General features: G+C 38.0%; 3 protein-coding genes across 3 annotated transcripts; 1 reads left to right on the forward strand and 2 right to left on the reverse strand.

Moving 5' to 3' along the window:
* The first annotated feature begins 634 nt into the window (after positions 1-634).
* LOC306991773 (eukaryotic translation initiation factor 5A-1) lies at positions 635-11156 on the forward strand. The gene is made up of 6 exons (XM_079599943.1): positions 635-1074; positions 5859-6033; positions 6914-7018; positions 8896-9027; positions 9121-9193; positions 10240-11156. Exons 2-5 carry the CDS (start codon positions 5866-5868, stop codon positions 9181-9183), a joined length of 468 nt encoding a protein of 155 aa, XP_079456069.1. The 5' UTR covers positions 635-1074; positions 5859-5865; the 3' UTR covers positions 9184-9193; positions 10240-11156.
* Positions 11157-11225: 69 nt separating this feature from the next.
* Positions 11226-18388, reverse strand: LOC306991762 (G protein pathway suppressor 2-like). Its single transcript, XM_079599911.1, has 11 exons — positions 17955-18388; positions 17709-17833; positions 17405-17514; positions 17141-17253; positions 16742-16821; positions 16512-16591; positions 16081-16249; positions 15595-15675; positions 15267-15343; positions 15027-15122; positions 11226-11923 (listed from the first exon to the last, which is right to left on the reverse strand). The coding sequence occupies exons 2-11, from the start codon at positions 17800-17802 to the stop codon at positions 11825-11827; spliced, it is 999 nt and encodes a 332-aa protein (XP_079456037.1). The 5' UTR covers positions 17803-17833; positions 17955-18388; the 3' UTR covers positions 11226-11824.
* Positions 18389-19628: 1240 nt separating this feature from the next.
* Positions 19629-21206, reverse strand: LOC306987628 (histone H2A.V-like). Its single transcript, XM_079592060.1, has 5 exons — positions 21076-21206; positions 20714-20791; positions 20435-20548; positions 20226-20355; positions 19629-20138 (listed from the first exon to the last, which is right to left on the reverse strand). The coding sequence occupies exons 1-5, from the start codon at positions 21076-21078 to the stop codon at positions 20077-20079; spliced, it is 387 nt and encodes a 128-aa protein (XP_079448186.1). The 5' UTR covers positions 21079-21206; the 3' UTR covers positions 19629-20076.
* Positions 21207-22748: the final 1542 nt, after the last annotated feature.

A 22748-nucleotide genomic window follows, 5' to 3' on the forward strand; every position in this document is an offset into this window, starting at 1 on the left:
ACACTAAAGTCACATGCAGTATACGACATTTGAACTATGTAGTAAAAAAAAAGATGTGAATATAAAATATTTGTGTAGATCTTTATTTTTTATATTTAGAGTTACTAGAGTCTGACTGACTCTTCCAGTCGCACTCTGCACCCTCACCAGTGTTGCCTTATCATTCTGGCAATAGACATTCTGATCTCACCTTTCACCAGTACAAAAATAAGTATAATCAGATTAAGGCGACATTATAGTGTAGTTTGAAAAGTAGGCAGGAATATTTGACTGCTCTGAGAGGTTGGTCATACTTTATTGTGATATGTAAACCAAGGTCTTGCTGGATAATATGTCACAGCTCAGTAGTCACTAGCCTACTATTAATGAAGACAAATATTTTACTAGGCTATGCGAAAAAAAGTTGGTCTGCTCCATAACAAAGCCCTGACAGGGTCTTGCACCACATCGATAGGAATGCTAATGGATGGATTTCTATAGGATTACATATCTCCTTTGGGATTGAAGAGGAAATAAATGACGGCGATAGTTAATTACATTATGCAGAACATGGCTCGAATAGGCTGGGATATTTGGCCACGCAGAAGCAGACATGGGCGCTCCCACCCGCCCTAGAATTTAAAGAGCGAGGGTTAATGCGCAGGCGCACTTAGGAGGAAACAGTTGAGGTTCATTTCATATAAGGTTGACTACATACGGATGAGAGAGAGAGAGAGAGAGAGAGAGAGAGAGAGAGAGAGAGAGAGAGAGAGAGAGAGAGAGAGAGAGAGAGAGAGAGAGAGAGACTACACTGCCCGACTCCTACAAGAAGAAGAAGAAGAGAGAGAGAGCGAGAGATTTTAGTTTAATTCACGCATTGGATCAAGCCAACTAAACGTGTTGCTCAAACTGAGAGAGGGGAAATACGAAACAAGTAATGACAGCAGCGTCAGGATAGCTGAATTGCGTGAGTAAACACAATAAGGCTTCGCGCAGCTGATAGCAACAAATCAGGCAGACAGATCCGAAAGAGGGGACACGAAAAAGGGATCTAGTTTGGGTTGGCCCGAAAGCGTGGACAAGGCTGTAAACCAGGTAAGTCGATGCAAATCAATTCAAACAACGGTGATCCCGCGTAGCAACCTCCTCCCTCAAGATAACCCTTCATCTGTTTCACGCGTTTGACAGTCACCTAAATAAAGCAAACAATTAGCTTAAGATACAGCATCTCTTGTAAATTGCTAAGTGTCCGCAGCACATGTGCATTAATTATTTTGAGCGAGTAATTTAGAATGACAACAACATATTTTCCCTGGGCGTTGGGTGCACAAACTAAACTGAATTTCGCCTCAAAGTTTCACCGCGGCACGAAGACAAAGATAGCAAAAACTTAATCATAACTCAAAGAATGAGTCCACAGCGCCTCGCATCGTAGATCAGCTCAACCTTACTTTATAGGAAACCTCCTGTTAGCCGTACAGGGTTTCGTTTCGCATTATCTGCGGATCTGGTTCACGGGCTGTCATGTGCAGTATAACGGTGACATGCGTGCACCTGCTCGGCCGTGATGAGCGCAGCTGCTCGGCGGGCCTCCGGTCCTGATCAGTGCGCAGTGGCGGATCCAGCAGGCCTCAGATAGCAGCCAGCTCACTGCGGCTGGAGGACACGCGTGTCCTAATGAAAGCGGTCCAACTTTCGTTGTTCAAACACATACGGCTCTTATTCCCTGTAAAATATGTTACAATGTAGTGCGATAGCGCGCGAGTTGCGTGGATTGCGTCCGCTACTTGTGCTACTGACTAGACGTATGAAGCGCATCGATTTATTTATATTAGGCTATGTTAGCTGTTTGAAATGGGATGTTTTAGCATTTTGTATGTGGAGTGAAATGGATTTATTTATGTATCGATATGTGCATGCTCGTGGGATATCTCGCAGCATACTTGACGTTTGGACCCCTCCCACGTGAATAATTTCAGACAAACATTGCACAGTACAGTGAAGTTACTCAAATGTTGTGTTTTGCAGCTGTTAATGACAGTTGTAAACGTTGACCGGTATTATTTATGGATAATTAGGCTACATATTTACAATAGTTGGGCATGTTATTATTTCAGTTTGCAGGTGCCATGTTGTTCTTGTTTCCGTATCATGCTTATGCAAACCTAGTGATCCATGAGACTACAATTAATTAATTTATTTGAGATTTTTGTTTGTTTAAAGATAATTAATAATAAAAAAATAAAGATAATGTGCCATATTTGGTTGTAAACCAGTTTGGTTTTAAGCTATTTATCTTTTGCAGTAGTGTGTCAGTATAAACATCAGCTTACGTTTCCAAACATTCCTTTTGCCATTAATTGTAATAATCCAGTGAGATTTTTCTATGCACAAGGAGTCTGACAACATCCAGTATGATCTGATCTCACCATCATCGAGTTCATCTGGGATTACATGAAAAACTGAGACAGACTAAATCCAGAAGAACTGTGACAACTTCTCCAAGACACTTGAAAGGACTAGTTCACTGTCACGCAGTCATATCCAATATATTAATGTCTTTCTTTATTCAGTTGAAAAGAAATGAAAGTTTTTGAGAAAAACATTCCAGGATTTTCCTCCATATAGTGGACTTAAACGGGAACCAACAAGTTGAAGGTCCAAATTGCAGTTTCAATGCAGCTTCAAAGGGCTCTACACGATCCCAGCCGATGGTCTTATCCAGCGAAACAATCAGTCATTTTCTTTAAAAATAAAATCACACCACAAATGCTCGTCTTGCATGAGCTCTGCGAAACACCACGCATTACGTAATCACGTTGGAACGGTCACGTGTGTTCCGGTTCAAAAAGGTAGGGTAGAGGCGGACAACTTAAAATCGTGCAACATCGTTGGTTTTCCTTCTTCTTTTTTTTTTTTGGATAAGGGCATTTGACTTAGTCTTTGCACATTCGCTTTGTAAACACTGGATTGGTACTTACACCTACCTTTCCAACGTGATTGCATAATGTGTGGCGCATCGCAGAGCTAGTGCAAGATGAGCATTTGTGGATAAAGTATATCATTTTTAATTTTTTTTTAAACTACTGATCGTTTCGCTGGATAAGACCCATATTCCTGGGCTGGGATCGTGTAGATTACAAGGTCAATTACGTAAATTGCAATTCTGAAGTGAACTAATACTTGAAGAAACCTAACTCCAAAGCTATAGAGTACTGTGAAAAGTTTTAGGCCCTTGTGTAAAAATGCTGTAAAGTGACGATGCTTTCAAAATGTCATAAGTAGATTTTATTAATCAATTAACTTCTATTAACTAAATCAATATTTAATGTGGCCTTGATGTGTTTAAAACAATCTTCTGGATTTTCCTTTTCTTCATGTAATCCCAGATGGAATCGATGATGGTGAGATCAGATCTGCGTATTGAGCGTACCGGATGTTGTCAGAATTCTTGTGCGTAGAAAGATCTCACTAAATAATTACAATTGATGGCAAAATAAATGTTTGGAAATGTAAGCTGATATTTCCTACTGACACACTACAGCAAAATATATAAATAACTGACTTAAAACCAATTTTTGTGTGTGAAAATACTAACGTGGCGAAGTCTTTTGCACAGTACTGTATATATAATTTTTTTTACAGTAAATTGGGTATGAAGAATTCTTTGCAATGTGCCACATTATTTTTAGTTTAATTATTAATTGTATTTTTCTATTGAAAGATAATTAAAATTAATAATTAAAGAAATTAAAAAATTAAAAAATCTGGCACATTGCAAATATTTCTCCCTCATACCCAATTTACTGTTTATATATATATATATATATATATATATATATATATATATATATATATATATATATATATGTATGTATGTGTGTGTGTGTGTGTGTATTGCATATATGCATTTATATATCTTGGTTGTATTTGTTGCACTGCTTTTAATGTAGACTTTTTTTTGTAATACAGTAGTTGTCATGATTTATTCTATTTTTAAATGTAATCTGTACATGTCCACATGCCCGGTAGTCCATTCTTCAAATGTCAGGAATGTTCATACTTTGGTTGGAGGCAAGGGACAAATATCCTAATCCAAGTTGATCATGGTTATTTTAATTTTGTGTCAATTGCTGTTTGCCATAATTTTGCTTATTTCAGAGTATAACAGAATGGAGCCAGATTGAGTTTGCTTAAAAATAAATAAATACATAAAAAGGTCACCTAAATATAGGGGTTGGAATCGAAAATGTATTTAAGTTCAGGGATCCATAACAATATACTCAATCCATGCTGCTCTTAAAGTGACAGCAGCCTAATATTCCTGCTGCCATCTCCATAATAACGTTAATCAAACAACAAAAGACAAAAAGAAAATTCAGTCGCTTTTCTTGACTGAATAACTTTTGTACAGTAACTACAGGTGCTGGTCATATAATTAGAATCGTCAAAAAGTTTATTTATTTCAAGAATTCAACTTAACAGGTGAAACTAATATATTATATAGACTCATTACATGCAAAGTGAGATATTTCAAGCCTTTATTTGTTATAATTTGGATGATTATGGCTTACAGCTTATGAAACCCACCAAATCAAAATCCCCCAAAAATGAGAATGTTACATGAAATCACACAGTAATTACACAGTAATACCATGGTCATTGAACCAGGTTTTGGTTCTTTTGGCAGTGTGGGCAGGTGAAAATCCTGCTGGAAAATGAAGGAAGCATGAAGTGCTCTGAAAATGTCCTGGTAGAGAGTGACAGACAGCACGTTATACTCGCAGTTCAGCCGCGGCTGATTGGACTGAGCGTCCAGCAAAGTCAGTAAGCTGCCAGTCTGATCACGGCCATTTAACTGGTTTCATTTGGATGAAATTCTCTAAAATGCCAATCATGCAAAAGAACATTTTAATCATATAAACAAATGCATGATAAATTAGCTAGAGAGGGAGGAACACAAAACACAAAAACTGCCAAAAATCAATGTTTTCTGAAACTTGCCAAATGCAGACTGCCAGACAACTAGCCAGCCACTGACAGGTCACGTGACATGCCAGAATCAGATGTCCATCTCCATCCAGTCTGAAAAGTGTTTTCACCTGTAGGCTAAAGTCTATTTTGGCGCTGTATATTTTATAACGTCCTATGGTAGCCTAATGCCATGTTGGTAGATTGGCACCTGTAGAATTTCCTTTTGTTGAAAGCCCAGATAAAAGTAAAAAGCTATTATTTTATGTAGATCCATGTCCGAGGTGCATTTCTTTACACACACGCGCACGGAAACACTCGCTCTGTTCAAGTGGAAACACACCGTTATGAATGCCTGTGTGGCAACGTGAAACAACAGCAGCACACACGCAACTTCTACGTAAGACTGTATTCTCAAACTATTTCAACTTTAATCTCGAAATACTAGTTTTTTTTGTTGTTTTTTTACGGATTTGCTGTTGCGGTTCAGGGCTTCCGTGTTCTTTAGCCTATTGATTTCTGTTCATGGTATTCAGCTACAATAAAATGTTTTGCATTAAGACTTAGATATAATATAATAGTTACGAAAGTTAATAATTAACAATCGAAATTAGGAATTGACTTTAAAATTTAAACGATACCCAACATTTCCTAAATAACTATTTGACTATTATCGCCCCAAGTGATGTCAGTGGAAAAGGAAATTTGTTTCACAAGGTCATTTTGATGAAAGATGTTTTATATTGGTCTTTTTGGGGTTTAATTCAAGAATAGCAAGATGGGTCTTGCATTTTGTACCAAACCATCTTTCATTTAGCGCGTTTCTCAGATGTAACAAATCATCATTCTTTAAGTTGACTTATGCTGACTAACATTAACTAATGTCATTCTGGCTCATTAATCTTTAGAAAAGATATGGCGGATGCTGACCTGGACTTCACAACCGGCGATGCAGGTGCCTCTGCTACCTACCCCATGCAGTGCTCTGCCCTGCGCAAAAATGGTTTTGTGGTTTTAAAGGGTCGACCATGCAAGATTGTGGAGATGTCCACATCTAAGACCGGTAAACATGGACACGCCAAGGTGAGTGATGTTTTTGTGACAAAGCATACAAATTGTAGATAGTTCACAACTTAGTGAGACTAATGCACATCATTTTCATTTACTTGCTTCAAATGCAATAACATTGAATTTATTTGAAGGGTATATCACAAAAAAAAAAATATATATATATATTATTTATATATATATATATATATATTTAGCAGTCATAGTATTAACTGCCCAGCTACATTGTGTGCGGATGAGTGTTTGTTTTGCACAATGTAGTTCCAGAAGTCCCTTTATACAAGTCTTTATGAATAAGGTGCAGGTGAAAGGGAGGCCATTCATTCACATAATGTGTGGGTATAAAATGTAGTTAGATGACTTTGAATAATGGCGCTTTTCCACTGCATGGTACGGTATGGTTCGGTACGGCATGGCACGCTTTGGCGCTTTTCCACTGCATGGTATGGTACGGCTCGGTTCGGTACGGCTCACTTATGGCGCATTTCCACTGCATAGTACGGTACGGTACGGCTCGCTTCGGCTCGCTTTAAATGGTACCACCTCTGTTGAGGTTCCAAGCGTACCGTACCGATACGACCCGCTAGATTTAAATAGCCAGACAACAGCCATAGATATACATAATAAAGTCTAGATGTCTCGTCCGCGCCTGGCGGCCATCTTGTCACAGTCCCACCCACTTTGAAGAACTAACTGCAGTGGAAAAGCAACCGATCTAATGCGAACCGAACCGTGCCGTGTCGAGTCGTACCACACAGTGGAAAAGCGAAGCGAGCCGAACCGTTCCGTGCCGAGACGAACCGTACCGAGCCAAACCGAGCCGTACCATGCAGTGGAAAAGCGCCATAAGTAAGGAATGAAGTAACCCCCACCCTTAACATTATTTTGTTCAAAGGTTCACATGGTGGGCATTGACATCTTCTCTGGCAAAAAGTATGAGGATATCTGTCCCTCAACCCACAATATGGATGTCCCTAACATCAAAAGAATGGACTACCAGGTATGTGACCAATATTAGGGTGTACACCAGGAAAGTCCACTAGTTCACTTGCTTTGGTCTGGACCAAATACAATGTTTGTTGTGGTTCGCTTTCACACTGCCCTGTTTGCAAGTGAACCAAATTTTTTAAACAAAACCACACGTGTGCTAAGGTCATCCATTCATTGGACAGAAATTCTCAAGCAGGGAAAAGCAGGAAGTGCAAAAACAGGAAGTACAATTTTTATTCATTTGGTGTTATCAGCTACTTATTCAATGTGAAGAAACTTATGAGCATCATATCATGCAATGTCATTGTAACAAAGTATGTTGTCATGGGAAGAAGGAGGTGGGAACCAGCGGGACATTTAAACAATGTAATAATAAAACAAACACAAAACGAAAGTAAAAACGGCAGCCCCTGCCGGATGACACGCATAAACAAAACATTATGTAAGTAACATAAAATTCCAAGGGCCTCTACCTTGAAGCCGGTTTAGGTGGCTAGCCAGGTATGGTTCAGTTTAGTTTGTGCCAACCCTGGGTTTTAGGCACCATGAAAGTGGTTTGGCTTTTAGCAGTGTTCATCGCCATAGTAACTTAAGCTCCACGGCTAACCTGGAACATAACCTGGACAAGGTTAACTTGGTCCGGGACAGGTTATGTTCCAGGTAAGAGGTTGCAAACCGAACTTGAACTAATCAGCTGTGAGCAAAGTGACATGTCTGATGCGATAGTCACTCCTGTTTCTACTTCAAATTAAAGGTCACTCATAGCGAACGATTTTTAAAGACATAATTTAGAATAATAATTTTGTATGATTTAGATATTATGTAATTATTATACCCTTAATCGATCACACATACAATGTCAATTATTATTATTATTATTATTATTACGCAGTTTAAATGAATAAATATATTAAGGTAATATAAATTCGCTTTAGAATCAATACATAAAGCTATAAAATGATTACATGTGAGCTTAAATAACTTTATCAACTGTATAAACTAACTTCATAACTTTTACTTGCACTGATATAGCAAGACTTTTTCTTTTAGTTGTCCTCTTTCAACTCGAATTGTCTTCTTGCTGTGTAAATTTGTTTAAAATCTTTATTTTTATTTTTTTGTTTTATTGAGAATAAAGCAACATACCGTAAAACCAAGTTACATTTTCCTTCCTTCTATTTTTAATTTGTTTAAATTCTTGATATTTTTCAATCTCGTAAATATTCTGCAGAAGGCGAGAAATGAATCACAGTTTCACTCTTTTTCAGCATGTGATTGGCTGTTCGCTACTGATGTCACACCTAAACCCAGGTTCAAAGCCTGAGTTGACAGAGAAAGTTAATGATCAGCATCATGGTACCGACAAAGCCTGGTTGGATTGGTTTGGTCAACTCTAAACTAATCCTGTAACCCTGAGTTTGGTACAGGCCCCAGGCCTGGTCCTCTCTCGTCCTTCACTGTCGTCGCTCTCTTCCTTTTATGCTTCCGTAGCTCCTCCGTGAGATCACGTTCTCTCACGGTCCTTGGCCTCGTCCTGTCTCGTCATCTATACGATGTTGTAATTAGGATTTTGTGAAGACGAAGTTGTGCTGCAAGACTGTTCCGGCGGAGAGAGCATGCTCTTATGTGCGCCGTACCAGGGTCCCTTTGGAACTGGACCGAGACCACCTCTTCAGCTGGGTCTCGGTACGGTTGTTTGGTCCGCACCCAAGTTCGATTGCTGTATTCACACCTGCCCCAAAGATCCGCACCAAGGGGGAAACGATCTTGAGTTCGATTCAATCAAACCAAAAAAAACAAAAACAGGTGTGAATGCACCCTTAGACACAGTTGTGCTGTAGAAGTAAATAATAGTGTTTCACAAATTTCTGTTTTTCTTCTTTTCAGCTTATTGGCATACAGGATGGCTACCTGTCTCTGCTCCAGGACAGCGGTGAGGTCAGAGAAGACCTGAAAATGCCAGAGGGAGACCTGGGCAAAGAGATAGAAAGCAAGTTCGATGCTGGTGAGGAAATCCTGGTAAGTGTTGTTAAAGGAGTCACCCTTCAAATGTCACAGAGCATATTTGAATGTTAATAGTTTACCGTGGAACCTCTTCATGTTTCTTTCTAGATCACTGTCCTGTCTGCTATGAATGAGGAGGCTGCAGTAGCCATCAAAGCCATGGCTAAATAAAACACAGCAGGTATATGGAGCTTGTACTGCTGTCAGATAACTAGGCCTGGAGCGGCTGTGCCTCACCAGTGTGGTTGCAGCAAAGCAAACATATTTAAATGTTTACCTTAACTGGAAACTATAAAACAAACCATCAAACCTTTACACGCATGAATAATCAAATGGTGAAGAAGAAAAAAAGAGTCTGTGAAAGGAATTTAATCAAAAGACTGAATGTCTCCAAATGATTGATGTCTGAATCAATCTGATGACTTTCCTGATGTACATTAAGTTCTTGTTTCATATCTCTACCAGACACTGAATGCAAGATAATTATTCTATAGTGGTTAGGCTTTAGAAATTGACTGATTTTATAATAATTTTTTATCCTTGTCCAAAATTATATGTGATCTGTGTCCAGAAAATGACCCAGGAAGTTCAATAATGTATGTAAAAAGGTTTGACAGAAAAAGCTTTCTTTACATAAATACTTTGCTGTTTGCATACTGGCAAATGCACTTTTGATTAACACAGAGATGTAGTTCCATAGCAGTGTTCGATGTGTCTGCTACAGTTTGTGAAATCAATGACTGAGATGTAAATAGAATTTTATGTTTTTGGAATTTTATTTTGTATCTTACACTACCAGCTAATATTTTGTCTGATGTGTAACCAAACATACTGTATTGTAAAATAGCTTTTTAAGAAGAATCAAAAACAACCATTATGTGTTAATATCACCCATATCTGCTGTTCCTAAGTTATTGGAGTGATAAAGTGATTGTGTACCATCTGATTGTGCTCTTTGACTTTGGGCTTCTGAATGAATTGACAGATATCCAAGCAAGTATTTCAGACTCTGTTCTGTAATGGAGAGCACATTTACTTTTGTAGACACTCCATACCTATAACTTGAATACTTGTTTTGGACAGTTTCTTCTTCTACATACTTTTGTGGACATGTACTTAACTTTTATGGTGTTTTTCCCCCTCATGTTTTTCTACTTCATTGTTTATTTTACTTTTATCACTCTCTTTCCTCACTCTTGCTTGTACTACTCTCTTCCTTTCTCTCAGGGGTTGACAAGATGCACCGGACCCGGATAGGAGAGAATGAGACCTAAGCAATGCTATCTTCCCTCCTTTTTCATTCTTTCTTTCTCCCTCTCTGTACTTTATAGCCCATTTGTAGATTAAAAACTAGGAAATACATTTAATATACAAAATGTTCAGAACAAAATTCAATTCTTGTGAAACAAGAGAAATGGAATTCATGGACAGTGGACAACATTGTGAGCTGGTGTGGGACATCCTCTTCTTTTTTTTTAAGGGCACCTCATAACTATCTCCAGTAGTATGAGTATGTCCTTGTTGATTTTGACACTTTTTATAAAAAAAGACAACTTGCCCCATATATGTTCTTTGTTAAGTAGCAAATAGCTACAATAAGTCTGTTATGAGGTTCATTTTATTTATGAGCAATTAAGAGTGCAGAAGAGAAGTGAAAAACATTCAAGTGCAGAATCTCCTGTGAAGGACAGATACAAAGGATATAGTTTTGTATCACAGGAGTCAGGACCAAGTATTCTGCTTAACTTCCCTTTTATCTTCCGGTAGTTTAAAGCAAAAGACCCTTAAGCAGGGAGTGACAATATCACACAGGCTGGTGAATGGGTGGATGCAGGAAGACTTCAGATCACTTTTAGCACCACCCCCACAACCCTCCATAAACAAAAACTGGGAATGAGACTGATAACACAGAGGATGACAACAATACCATTATATCAAGATATCTGTGAGGTGGAAGGTGTTATAAGCCTTAGATCTCTACTTGAAAAACTTCTGCCTGTAATGTACTCAGTCTTGGCCTATATGGTATGCTTAATGTTTGCTGTTCTCACTTGACAGAAAGACCAAATCCTTTCTTTAAGTTTGAGGGTTGGATGAAATTTTGAAAAAAAAAAATTTCCCCATTAAAAGTTTATGTTTTGCAAGACTGTTTCAAAACTAAAATGGAAATAAACAGAAATTTGTATTCTAGCAAGACAACCCAGCCAATATTTAAAAGAGCACATATAAATCATGTCTTTATTTCCATTTGTGATGTGTTTTGGCTCCTTTGTAATATATTGATAACAACGGCATGGCCAACTCCAAGAAAAAGACATTAAATGACAAAACAACTCCCAGTTATTTGAGAAATTATTCATGTAATGTAGGACATTTCTTACTGATCCAACAGCTATTAAACTGCATTACTAACTCATCAGACTTACAATAAAGTTAAAATACACAGACAATTCTAGCTAAATTTCAGGAAAAAAAAAAGTTTACAAGGGTCTTGTAGGGAAAGCACAGCTTATTCAACTTTTGGCTCTTTATTTTCAATCTTTTTCTGGACGTCAATCCTCTGATGTAAAATACCACCTTGCACTTTTAACATCATAATAACTTAGCCAAAATCAACAAACCATGACAAATCTTTTCATAGATTCATAGCATGTAAATCCATTCCTTATAGTTTAATATCAATAATGTTTATAATCTAACTATATTTGCTGCATGGGACATTTATTACTATGTTAAAAAAGCAAATTCAAATTGACGGTTTCAAAACAGTTTTCTGTAGCCTGGCAACTTGTCATGGTCATATTTTTAGTAGTTAGTGTGGTTTTCCATGGTGGAAGAATCTCTGTCCAGCCTGAGCGTGAGGGACGAAGGCGAGACGTGATGCTGGCTGAGATGAACTCTGGAATGGAGCCTGAAAAATCATAAATTAAATAAAAAGTCAATCTATTTAGCATAAAACAGCTGCAAAGAGACTGTCATTAATAAAATGACAAATGTTTATCCTCACCAAATATACCAATATTTTAAATTAATCAAGAACATCTTTTAATATTAAGGAAAGAAGAGGTGTGGATTGAAGGTTCAAATGACAGGGAAGTGATTAAAGGAGCATTTCACCGGTGGGAACATTCATCTTTATTGAAAGTGGGTCATATATGTAGTCGAAATGTAAAATAATTTTCGAATTTGGTGCCTTCTTGACCGAGAAAAGACAGAAAGTAACTTTAGGGCGCATTTGTATGAAAGACAACAACTCCCACATTGCAAAGCTTCGCAAGCCACTCCCACGCGTATGAGGTATCCGCCTATCAGATAAATCACTCTTCCGTCTACAAAGCTAGCTAACCACCAGAGCTTGAAATTAATTTCACACAAACATTAAAGTTAGTTGGCGAACGCATTAGTGAATTACTCCTCGTTTGTATTTCTTTCGAAATGGTGAATTATTGCATGGTACCGGGATGTTCAGTCAGAACATATGCGGTGCGGAACTATGATGGTTCACAACACAAACGTCCATGTCCTCGTCTGATTCAGAGATTTCGTCCAGGAGAAATTGGCATCGTTGAAATTCTTTGCAGCAGACGGACTCAATCTCTGTCCGTATGCGCACAGGCACCACCAGTCCGCCCCAGCTCGAGCCAGTCCGGGCTTCTCGTCCGCGACAGGCAGTTCTTCTGCCTCGGCTGCAGAAGCCGCCGGCGCCTCCCTTTCCTCCATCAGCCTCAGCTGCTCTTTGCTATATTGCGGCTCGTAAAAGTAGCCACGAACTTTCAAAATCCTCTTCTTCCATATCATATTGAGTAAGTTACCTTCCGCCATTGCCGTAACTTAAGATTTGGCTCCACAGTGCCTGTTAGCTTAGCTTCCAAACAAGATGGAGGATATTGCTTTTAGTTTCTGCAAGTAAAGTCCCACCTACTGATCTGTAATTGGTCTGTAGCGTGAGTGGGTCCCTCCCCCTGGATAAATGAGGAACGAGTGTTTGTAGTCTCAACCTAGTCTCACGTAGCCAGACCTTCAGACTGACGGCTGAAGGTCTGGAATAGACTATGTGCACGTTAGCATATGTTACTTCCGGCTGCGAAACCGATAGGGGGTGTCTAGTTTCCGGTAGCCTGATGGACGACGTAGTAGAGGATGTATATTCCGCCAAGAAGGCTACAGTACCCCACGTTGTGTAATCCCCTTTCTCTGGTTGGGCAGTCATTACTGCAGGGGCTCAGTTCAGCTTTCACGGTGTCATTGGGAGAGCCCTATTCTCTTGGAGATAATCCTCAGATAAGTGTAGTGGGAATTCTACTGTAGTGACATTGCAGCCTAAAGGATGCAGCGGGACATGCATATCTTCAAAGCAGGGAGAGTGTAACCCGGATAATCCAGGCTACGAGTAAGAGTTGAAAGATGTGTAAAAGAATAAGAGAGAAAAACTAGTGCTTTAGAAGAGATAGTGTTTCGTCCAATCATTGATCGCGCTGCATTGATTGACACTCCAACGAGCCAATAGTAGCAGCGCACTGAGACTGCGCCGGCGACACTGCCGTTGTCAGAGACATTGAAAGAGCAAATCAGATGAAGCAGGATCTCCAGACACTCCGTTTCAAAGGATAGATGTTGAGAAAGAGAATTATAAATGCAATCAAACGATTACAGTTATGAGTGAAAGTGATAACTTTGAAGAGCTGACTACGAAGTGAGAAGACGACGAGACAGAGAATCGAGAATAAAAGCCGATGTAGATACACGGAGCACCAAAGCACCACAGATAATCTTCCTATTGAATAAGATGTGACTTTTTTGCCTTGGTGAGTTGTTTTCTTATATTGACTTGACATTTCACAAGTTTTTTTTTAATGTTTTAGGTCCATTGCGAACGATTAAACTAACTTAACGCCGGTCCACTGATGTAAACAAGACGGCAACCGGAAACGAAGTACCCAATTTCCACCCTCAAGCCGGAAGTTAGCATTTTTCTCGTGCACAGAGCGAATTCATAGCAGCTTTCTTTGGCCAAGGCCCGCCCATAAGGCCGTTTGACCGACATGTCAAACAACCAATTACAGTTCGTTTCGTTCAGCGTCACGTTTCGTGGCGTGGAAATGTCCCCACAACAACAGACCGGCATGCAACAAGTCTCCACTAAGTGCCTCAAACAAAACTCCTGGACATCTCTTAAAGAGTCTATGCCGTGAACCTCGCATACTTTCTACGTTTAGCTGATCTTGATAAATGCTCATTGTCACTCATGTAAACACAACAGTTTTTCTTCCGCAATCACACATCTGCGCTTTGTTTCCCGGCGGACCGAAAATAAATGCGACACTCGCGCCCCCCGGAAATCCAATGAAATTCAACCAATCAGATGACGACTTCGACATTCCTGAAGTGTTTCCAGTTAAGTGTACCATATGCATCAGACGTTTAGCCAACGTTCCGTGGGCGTGACGTCTGAGGCTGAGACTAGTCTCAACCCCTCTACAAAGATATGGGACTTCCTGCTTAGAATGACGCAAAATTACGATTTTTACATCATTATAAGCAGGAACTGAAACACTGAAATCCTTATTTCTCCCTTCTCAGGGGAAAATTAGGGAATAATGCATAACCATTCAAAAATATGATTGGGTTTCTAACGATACAAAGCTTAATGCAAATGGATGAAGTGTCCCTTTAAATGGTCAAACAAATAAATGGTTAATCAATGGTTTAAAAATAACAACTAACAATGTACAGACGCTCACATCTTTGACTGTGTTGCATTTAAATTACAACTGTGCTGTTTTCCCCCTTGTTTTTTTACAATCATGTCTGTTATTTTGTCTCATATCTGTATAAATCTAGTACACTGTTGCTCAAAAGCATGTGGTGAAAGATCGAAAAATTATTGAAAAAAACAACAGACAAGTTATTTTAAAAGAATATTCTTAAACACCTGTGATAAAGAATCCATGTTGATGACCTTTTTATCTAATGACAGGCATTTAGAGGGGTTCAATGCAGCTTAGTGAGCTCACCTTTGCAGTAGAGATCTGGACAGCCATGGATGGAGTGGACATCAGACCAGCTGCACTCACATGTAAAGCCTGTGAATGCATGGGTCTAAGAGCAGCCTAACAATGACAACACACACACAGACACAAAATAATAATAATTATTTATTATAAGCACATGCGTATAAACAAATTTTCTCAGTGAATATAAAGCTGCCTCATAACTTTCAAATATTTACCAAATGGGTCTCAGGAAGTACTTACAGAGTCAGTAAAGCCAGACTGCTGATTAGCATGTTCAAGCTGTTTCTGAAGGGGGATACTAGCACTAGGGATGAATCCTGTGAAGATCAATGGAGGAATAATAGACCACAACAAAAAAGTTTGTTTATCCTTGGTGTAATGTTTCCGTTGACACATTAACTTTATCTTGTTGAGATAATACTGCACAATACTAATCTGCATGCGTATCTCTAGCCGAAAGCGAGAAGAATAGCTAAGGTAAAGTGAAGCACAAATGTTTTTAAGGAAGAGCCGCATTAAGATCAGAGCAATGAATGTTATGTAAAAAGAGATCACGAGAGCTCTTTACCTGGCTGGGCAGTGAAATGGCTGTGGACAGCATAACCCTGAGGCTGGTGGGACAGGAATGGCATGCTCTGGAAAGGTGTACCTATATTAGACAGAAAATGTGAAGAGAGGGCCACTCACCAAGTCTCTATAAGTGCACAGATAATATCTAAATAAGCTATATCAAAAATTAAGAATACTCCGGGGAATTCAGTGACGTGTTTCCCCTTTTGATAAATCACGCCCGAATGGCGAGCATGTTCCACAAGTTTCAATTATAAGCTTTTTTCAGTGTCTCAATGTCTCAGGGCAGTGCAGTTTCTAAGAAATCATTCCAATATTATAAAAAGTTCAGCAAGTTGAACTGATTAAACGGGTTGATCTGAGAAAATGAAAATAAATGTCCAATAAAGAAAAACCAAGACAATTAAGATATCTAATGTTAGAATAACACTGCATCATCTGAAGACTGTGATTGACTAATGTAACAATAAAATCTCAACGTTACCTCTGATCTGTGTGGTGCCTGCAAAGCTGATGGGAGCTGCATGTCCATAAGAAGAGTGGTGCTGGGTCTGGGTGACTGCAAATGGCTCATGGACAGCAGCGCTACCTGAGAACTGCCCATGCTCAGAGGAACCAGTGAGGAAACCTGGCTGACTGGAGAATTGATGGCCCTAGACAAGACAAAAATTTATGGATAAATGTGTGCCAGATATGACCTATAAAATGGTAATTCCAGCAAAAAATAATAAAACAAATCAGTATTTTAAAGATGCTATTGTTACTGAAAAATTTAATAGTAGCCTCATTGATTATGACGACACAATTCTCAAAAAATTTTTGTGTCAGAAAGTGAAGCATTAAACATAACTTCACTCTTTTTTGACATTACGGTTTTTAAAAACTACACACGTTCACACAGATTTATTTACTTACAGGCATCAGAGGTGTCTGAAACAACTGTTTACTGCGCTCCCCTAACAAACCACTGGCTCTATTGTGACCCACTGGACTTCCTTAAACACACAAAATAGTATTTTAAGCACGGGATAGCGGTATGGTCTACTTAATAGAACAAAACTGCGTTTTCTTTTTCTAATGTCAGCTAATATTTTCTTTAAAATAATGCAAGGTCAATAAGGTTTTGCAACCTTTCAATACACCACCTTGTATGCTGAGTAGATGCTGTCCTGAGTGCAGAGGTAAGCTGGACTGATAACTGGATGAAGGCAGTGATGTAATATCACTGAAAATAAATTAACAAATCCATATACACTTGATAATTAATTACACTGTAATATATCTAGAAAATATATACTTTCAACTGCTTTTATTTTTAGCAAATATCTTAACGTGTAAAATATTTGTAGGAACATAAAAAGATTTAACAATTGATACAAACTGAACAGGTTTCACCAACATTTAATGTAAAGAAACAGAATAATGCGTCCCTGAACAAAGCAGAAGGTCAAATCAAAAAGTACAAGTGCATGATTGAGATAACAAGGAAGGAACACGACAGCTAAATAACTGTTGTTTTCCAATATATAAAAAAAATCACTCACCTTTGCTCCTTTCTGCGACGCCTTTCCTCCTCATGAAGGACTTTTTTAAGCTGTAAGAAGAGCTGATGTTTCTCCTCTTGCAAAACCTGCAATTTCTCACCCATTTTTTGAACCTAATAAACAATAAAAAACGTTTATTAAGGTTTTAATAACGGGAATGAGCAAATGCATGGGGAACATGAACATAACATCACACTTCAGTGCTCCTGCAGGTTTTTTCGTTTGAAGGGCTTGAAACGAATTTGCTAGTGTTGCTGTACACACCTGTTCTTTAGTCTCTTCCAAAGACATTCGCTCCTCCATTTCTTTAGTTCGTTTCCTTTCTTCCTCTTCTTTCATTTTCTGTTCCATCATCTTATCGACTTCTTCCTCCTCTACGGTATGAATTTGTTTAATATACAAACCATCTTTTTAGACATAATTAATAATTAACTGAATCAGTTACCATGTGTAATAAGGACCAATATTATGTTGTGCTATTCAAAACAATTTAAACATGGTGTTTTCTTTTATTTACAAATGTTTACTTAGTCTTTTGCGCTAAACTGTAAACACACATGTACCGTACCTTGTCTTTTTCTCTCTCTCTCTTTCATGATATGCTTATGCAGGGCTCTGGCCATCGCATTGGACAGCTTTGGTCTCTCCAGTAAAGCAGGCATCGTGACAGGCAGTGGAGGAGCCACACTGAAGCTGAAGACACACACTTCTTACTATATTAACGTTTAATTGTTGTATTATGTAAAATACAGGGCGCTTCATCAAAAACTATGACAAACAGCAAACGTGTCTCTCTATTGAATTATAAACTTACCTTCGTATTGCCGCACGTTTTACTTTGTGTTCTTCAGAAATCTCTCAGCACTAGTGAAAAAAAAATACACTAAATAGTATTTATGAGCGCTGTGATTCGTGTTAAACCCAGAGTTAAACAGCTAGCCTATTTTGTTTTCTTCTTCTTTTAGGGTTTATTGGCAAACAACGAACTGGTGCATTACCGCCACCAAATGGTATGGAGTGTGGAGCAGAATGTCTACTTGTTAAAAAAAAAAAAAAAAATCTATATTCTCTCACTTAAATTAGTTTATTTAAGATATTGAAACAATAATTTATAACACATATCTTTTGACTGTTATACTGTCTATGGTTTTCGCAGATATTTTTACTATTCAGTTCCGGTTTAAAATGCCACATGACGCGTTCCTTTTCCGGTTCAGTGTTTGAACGCTGCACATCCTCTATGTGCACATCCCATGGATATTCATAATAAAGGCTTTTATTATGAATATCTATGGCACATCCTAGTGCACATCATACTGTCTACGTGCACATCGCGTGGAAAAGCCCTGCTGTTGCAAATCTTACTTTGTCCATATCATCAACATATCGTTAAAATTATAAACAGTGACAAATCACAAAACATTATTTTAGACGTATTTCTTTTCTTTCTTTTACTTAGTTTTGGAAACAAGAAAACGTTAAATCAGTCTAAACATGCTGAGTAAACAAAGAAAGGAAAAAATAATACAAAAATAAAAGGTAATTATAGTGATAAGATATAAAGAATAGCACAAGCCAAGTTTTTACTGATTATTGACAGGTCAAAAATATTGTGATTTTTTTTTCATGTAATAATGAGGTAATCATTTGTATATTTGCATTTGTGGATGAAGAATTTGCGAAATTCACAATCATTAAAATCGTTTCACAGCAGGGTAATAAAAAAAAACGTCCTATAGAAACAAAAACAAAATTTGTAAAACATTTTGAACAGACTATATATTACTACCAAATATTTTATTTGGACAGACCAAAATACTCGGTTATTGTAGGGGATTCACAAACGAAAAAAAAAAAATCCATGTTTAGTGTTTTGTTATTTTACTCTATGGTTTTGACCTAAATAAATACCAAAGTGATTTTATGTAAATTAACATTGTTTAAAATGTATTGTAACTTAATACATTGGAATCAAGTTCGTAAAACCGATGTGATAAAAAAGAAAAAATGATGGGGGTCGTTATAGCTGTCAAGATTAAAGTAAGACTGTGTTGTGTGTAAAGCTGCATTTAATATTATGCATGTTATGTACTGAATCCATTTATATTTAGAAATTTCCTTCCAAAATGTTTGTTTGTAGTGGCAAGAAAACGGATTTGTTGTCTACAACATGGAGAAACATCCGTGAATGTCACTCACAAACAATACTAGGCAACCAGCAGCGGGAACGCCCACTAGCAACCGAAATCGCTTGTAGTGTGAACGTAGCTTAACGCTGCCCTCTACCGTTTGTTGTTTTCTACTTGAACACGGTCAATAACGCTATTTTCTTCTAGAAACTAACTTTTTTGCAGTATTGCCCCATTATCGGCAAAGCTGCTTTGAAACAATATGTATTATAAAAAGCTCTATATAAATATGAATTTATATAGCGAGAAATATGACTTCATTCCTGGATAAAGACTGCAGTGACTTCTGGGATGCATACAAGGATTTAATTGCTTCATTTAATTTTTTTTTACAAATGTCCATTGAGACTTCCTCAATAGAAAGCCTAAGGATTCTCCAACAATTAAACAAAAATAAAGAATTGGTACACAATTTACATTGTGAATAAACTTCACAGATATTTAAAATCAATTAGTTTGACCTTCATATTGGCACTTTGAGCTTTATTGAAATAAAATTCAGAAACTTCACAAGTTCAAAAGCAAAAAAAAAAAAAAAAAACAAGACTAGCCAAACATCATAAAAGGGAATATTTATATATATATATATATATATATAAAAAAAGCTTCTCTGAAGCCATGTTCAAAAAAAATACCCCAGAAATGAGTAGATGCAAAGATGGACAATATAAAGTTTTAAAATTCTAATCTACAGGGCAAACAATACATTTTTGTGAACACTCATGTCCTGAGACAAGACAACATTGTTTACACGGTCTTCTGTTGTCCCTTCTTCCCAATAAGAGACTTATGAATGTGGGGTATAACACCTACAAGGCAGGGATTTAAAAAGAGGGGAAAAGGTTAGATACAAATTAAAAATTATTAAACACCTCAAAGGTTGAATTAGTACTTACCACCACCAGCAATAGTCGCCTTAATGAGGGAGTCTAACTCCTCATCGCCTCTGATAGCCAGCTGCAAGTGACGTGGGGTAATTCTCTTCACTTTCAGATCTTTAGATGCATTTCCTGCAAGCTCGAGTACCTTAATATGAAAACAGGCATGTTAAATCACAGGTTTGAAAAGTCTCAGCCCAATGCAGTCTCCCTTAAATGGTACTCACCTCAGCAGTCAAATACTCTAGAATAGCAGCACTGTACACTGCGGCAGTAGCTCCGACGCGCCCGTGACTAGTGGTCCTGGTCTTCAGGTGTCTGTGAATACGACCCACTGGAAACTGAAGATGACGAAAAGTGACAAAAAAAATGCCTCAGCATGTGTGATATTACGTAAAAGAAAACAGTATAACGTTACACCACCCTAACAATAGTTGTTAGCCAACCACATTGTTTCTATTAATTAATTTCAATCAAGGGTCTTTGTTCATTACGAAGGGTCTGACCTGCAGTCCAGCTCTTTGTGAGCGCGAAACAGCCTTTGCTTTCGCCTTCCCGGAGTCCTTTCCTGCTTTACCACCAGCCTGAAACCACCAACACCATACTCACTCATCATGTTATGTTATAAAAGTCAATTGAAGCGTTTACACCCTTTGCATTACGTACACGGCCACATTTAAACAAGTCGATAGTTCACTTATTTCGCGCTCGTGTTTACACGACGCCAGTTAGCACAGGAGCTAAAGCTAACTAGCCGCATAACATTGTTCAACAGTGACTGGGAAAATAACTCTGAATGTACATTTAACCTGTTATGCATCTTTCCAAAAAGAAGAGTGTAACAAAATAAATACAAGAAAACACTTACCATTTTATAATTAGTAAATGACAGTTGCTACAGCTGATCCGCGAAAACACACAATTGCTCACCCAATTCAAACTGAGTTACGCGCCTTCTCTCTCTGAAATATAAGTCGTTTCTACATCCGGGACATTAGGCTTGTGAACTAGCCAATCAGCTATTGTGTTCTGTTGTTTGGCACATGCATTGACCAGTTATTGCGGGTTTTGCAACTCTCTTACACAAAAAGGGGAATGTTTTTTTAAGTCTTTGTTTTGTCGGGTACTGTAGTTTTCATAATAACATAAATTGTGTTTATGTTAATAAAATAAAAGTTTATTTAATTTTTCTGTTAAATGTCTATTAATGCCACAAAAGAAGGTGCTATAACTGCCACCAATGCTAAAGAATGTTTCAAATCATGAAACATTAAAAAGGAAACTTAGATGGGAGTGGAATAATTCATTCTAAAGGATGCTTACTTATGGATTAGAGATAAGTCTAAATACTCAATTATTTTAAAGAAACAGAGCTGATTAAGATAATTATGCCTTAAAAATTAGCTTCATGCATACTGCATATTCATGCAGGGCACTATTTGAGAGGACAGTAATTTGTCAGGGACCACTGTTGACGTTATCAACTGCACTAATTCAACCCCATAATGCACCGCAATAACCGTACACTCAACCAATGGACCCTTTTCACAGACTGTGATGATACATTTTAAAGTTTTTATATATATATATATATATAGGCTACATTTAGGCTAATTTTTTTTATTAATATATATCTATATAGATATTCATTAAAAAATGTATGTAGGCTACATTTATAACACTATTACCATTATATTACCTTTGTATCAAATTACAAAAAAAAAACTAGTTAAAGTCTGCATGAACCGGAAGTTGCAAACGACTTTTCTCGTGTGTTGTGACGTATTTCCGAGTGAAACGGAATATTGAACAGAGGGCAGGGTTTTACTTTTGCGCTCCTCCTCTCCATCTCTGCTCATAGCAGAAAAACGGTTTGAGGGGAGTGGTTAAGCGTTTTCAACCCAAGCCATCAAACTGACGTCATCAGAAAAGGAACACCATTCCCAGACCGAAAGTAACTTTTCAGATTTTGATTAAAGATTACCACGGCAAACCATTTTTTTCGGTGTATTAACTTGCATGGATTAATTGTCAAGTCAAGTCAAGTCATCTTTATTTATATAGCGCTTTTTACAATACAGATTGTATCAAAGCAGCTTCACAGTGATAACATGAAAATAAAAAATAAAAAAATTCATCATCGTCCACCTTTAAGGCAGATCTATAATATTGATGAATATTAAATATCCCCAACTAAGCAAGCCAGAAGGCAAGACAACAGCGGCAAGGAACCAAAACTCCATCAGGTGACAGAAGGGAGAAAAAAACCTTGGGAGAACCCAGGCTCAGTCGGGGGCCAGTTCTCCTCTGGCCAATGAGTGAACAGTGTATAAAGTTCAGAATGAATCAGAGTATTTGTCCAGTTCCGGTTGGTTGAAGTCGGAGTGGAGAGGAGGAGAGACTGGTTGACACTTCAGGTCAGCGGCGTCGTCGTCGTGTCCTGGCGCTGGTCCTTCATCAGATCTGGATACGGCCTGGTTCCGGTGGACAGCAGTAAACCTCGGGATAGACAGAGAGACTAATATTAGCGTAGACGCCATC

This window comes from Phoxinus phoxinus (genome assembly GCF_949152265.1).
Source record: "Phoxinus phoxinus genome assembly, chromosome: 2".
NCBI classification, from domain to species: Eukaryota; Metazoa; Chordata; class Actinopteri; order Cypriniformes; family Leuciscidae; genus Phoxinus; species Phoxinus phoxinus.

What these genes read in the sequence shown, in the direction of transcription:
- LOC306991773 (XM_079599943.1), top strand. Translation starts at nt 5,866, where the DNA reads ATGGCGGATGCTGACCTGGACTTCACAACCGGCGATGCAGGTGCCTCT. An exon ending in GTAAACATGGACACGCCAAG is followed by an intron (nt 6,034 to 6,913) that starts GTGAGTGATGTT and finishes TTTTGTTCAAAG; the next exon opens with GTTCACATGGTGGGCATTGA. An exon ending in ATGCTGGTGAGGAAATCCTG is followed by an intron (nt 9,028 to 9,120) that starts GTAAGTGTTGTT and finishes GTTTCTTTCTAG; the next exon opens with ATCACTGTCCTGTCTGCTAT.
- LOC306991762 (XM_079599911.1), bottom strand. Translation starts at nt 17,802, where the DNA reads ATGCCTGCTTTACTGGAGAGACCAAAGCTGTCCAATGCGATGGCCAGA. An exon ending in GAGAGAGAGAAAAAGACAAG is followed by an intron (nt 17,515 to 17,708) that starts GTACGGTACATG and finishes TTCATACCGTAG; the next exon opens with AGGAGGAAGAAGTCGATAAG. An exon ending in CGTCGCAGAAAGGAGCAAAG is followed by an intron (nt 16,822 to 17,140) that starts GTGAGTGATTTT and finishes ATTTATTTTCAG; the next exon opens with TGATATTACATCACTGCCTT.
- LOC306987628 (XM_079592060.1), bottom strand. An exon ending in CACAAAGAGCTGGACTGCAG is followed by an intron (nt 20,549 to 20,713) that starts GTCAGACCCTTC and finishes CGTCATCTTCAG; the next exon opens with TTTCCAGTGGGTCGTATTCA. An exon ending in TAGAGTATTTGACTGCTGAG is followed by an intron (nt 20,356 to 20,434) that starts GTGAGTACCATT and finishes TTTCATATTAAG; the next exon opens with GTACTCGAGCTTGCAGGAAA.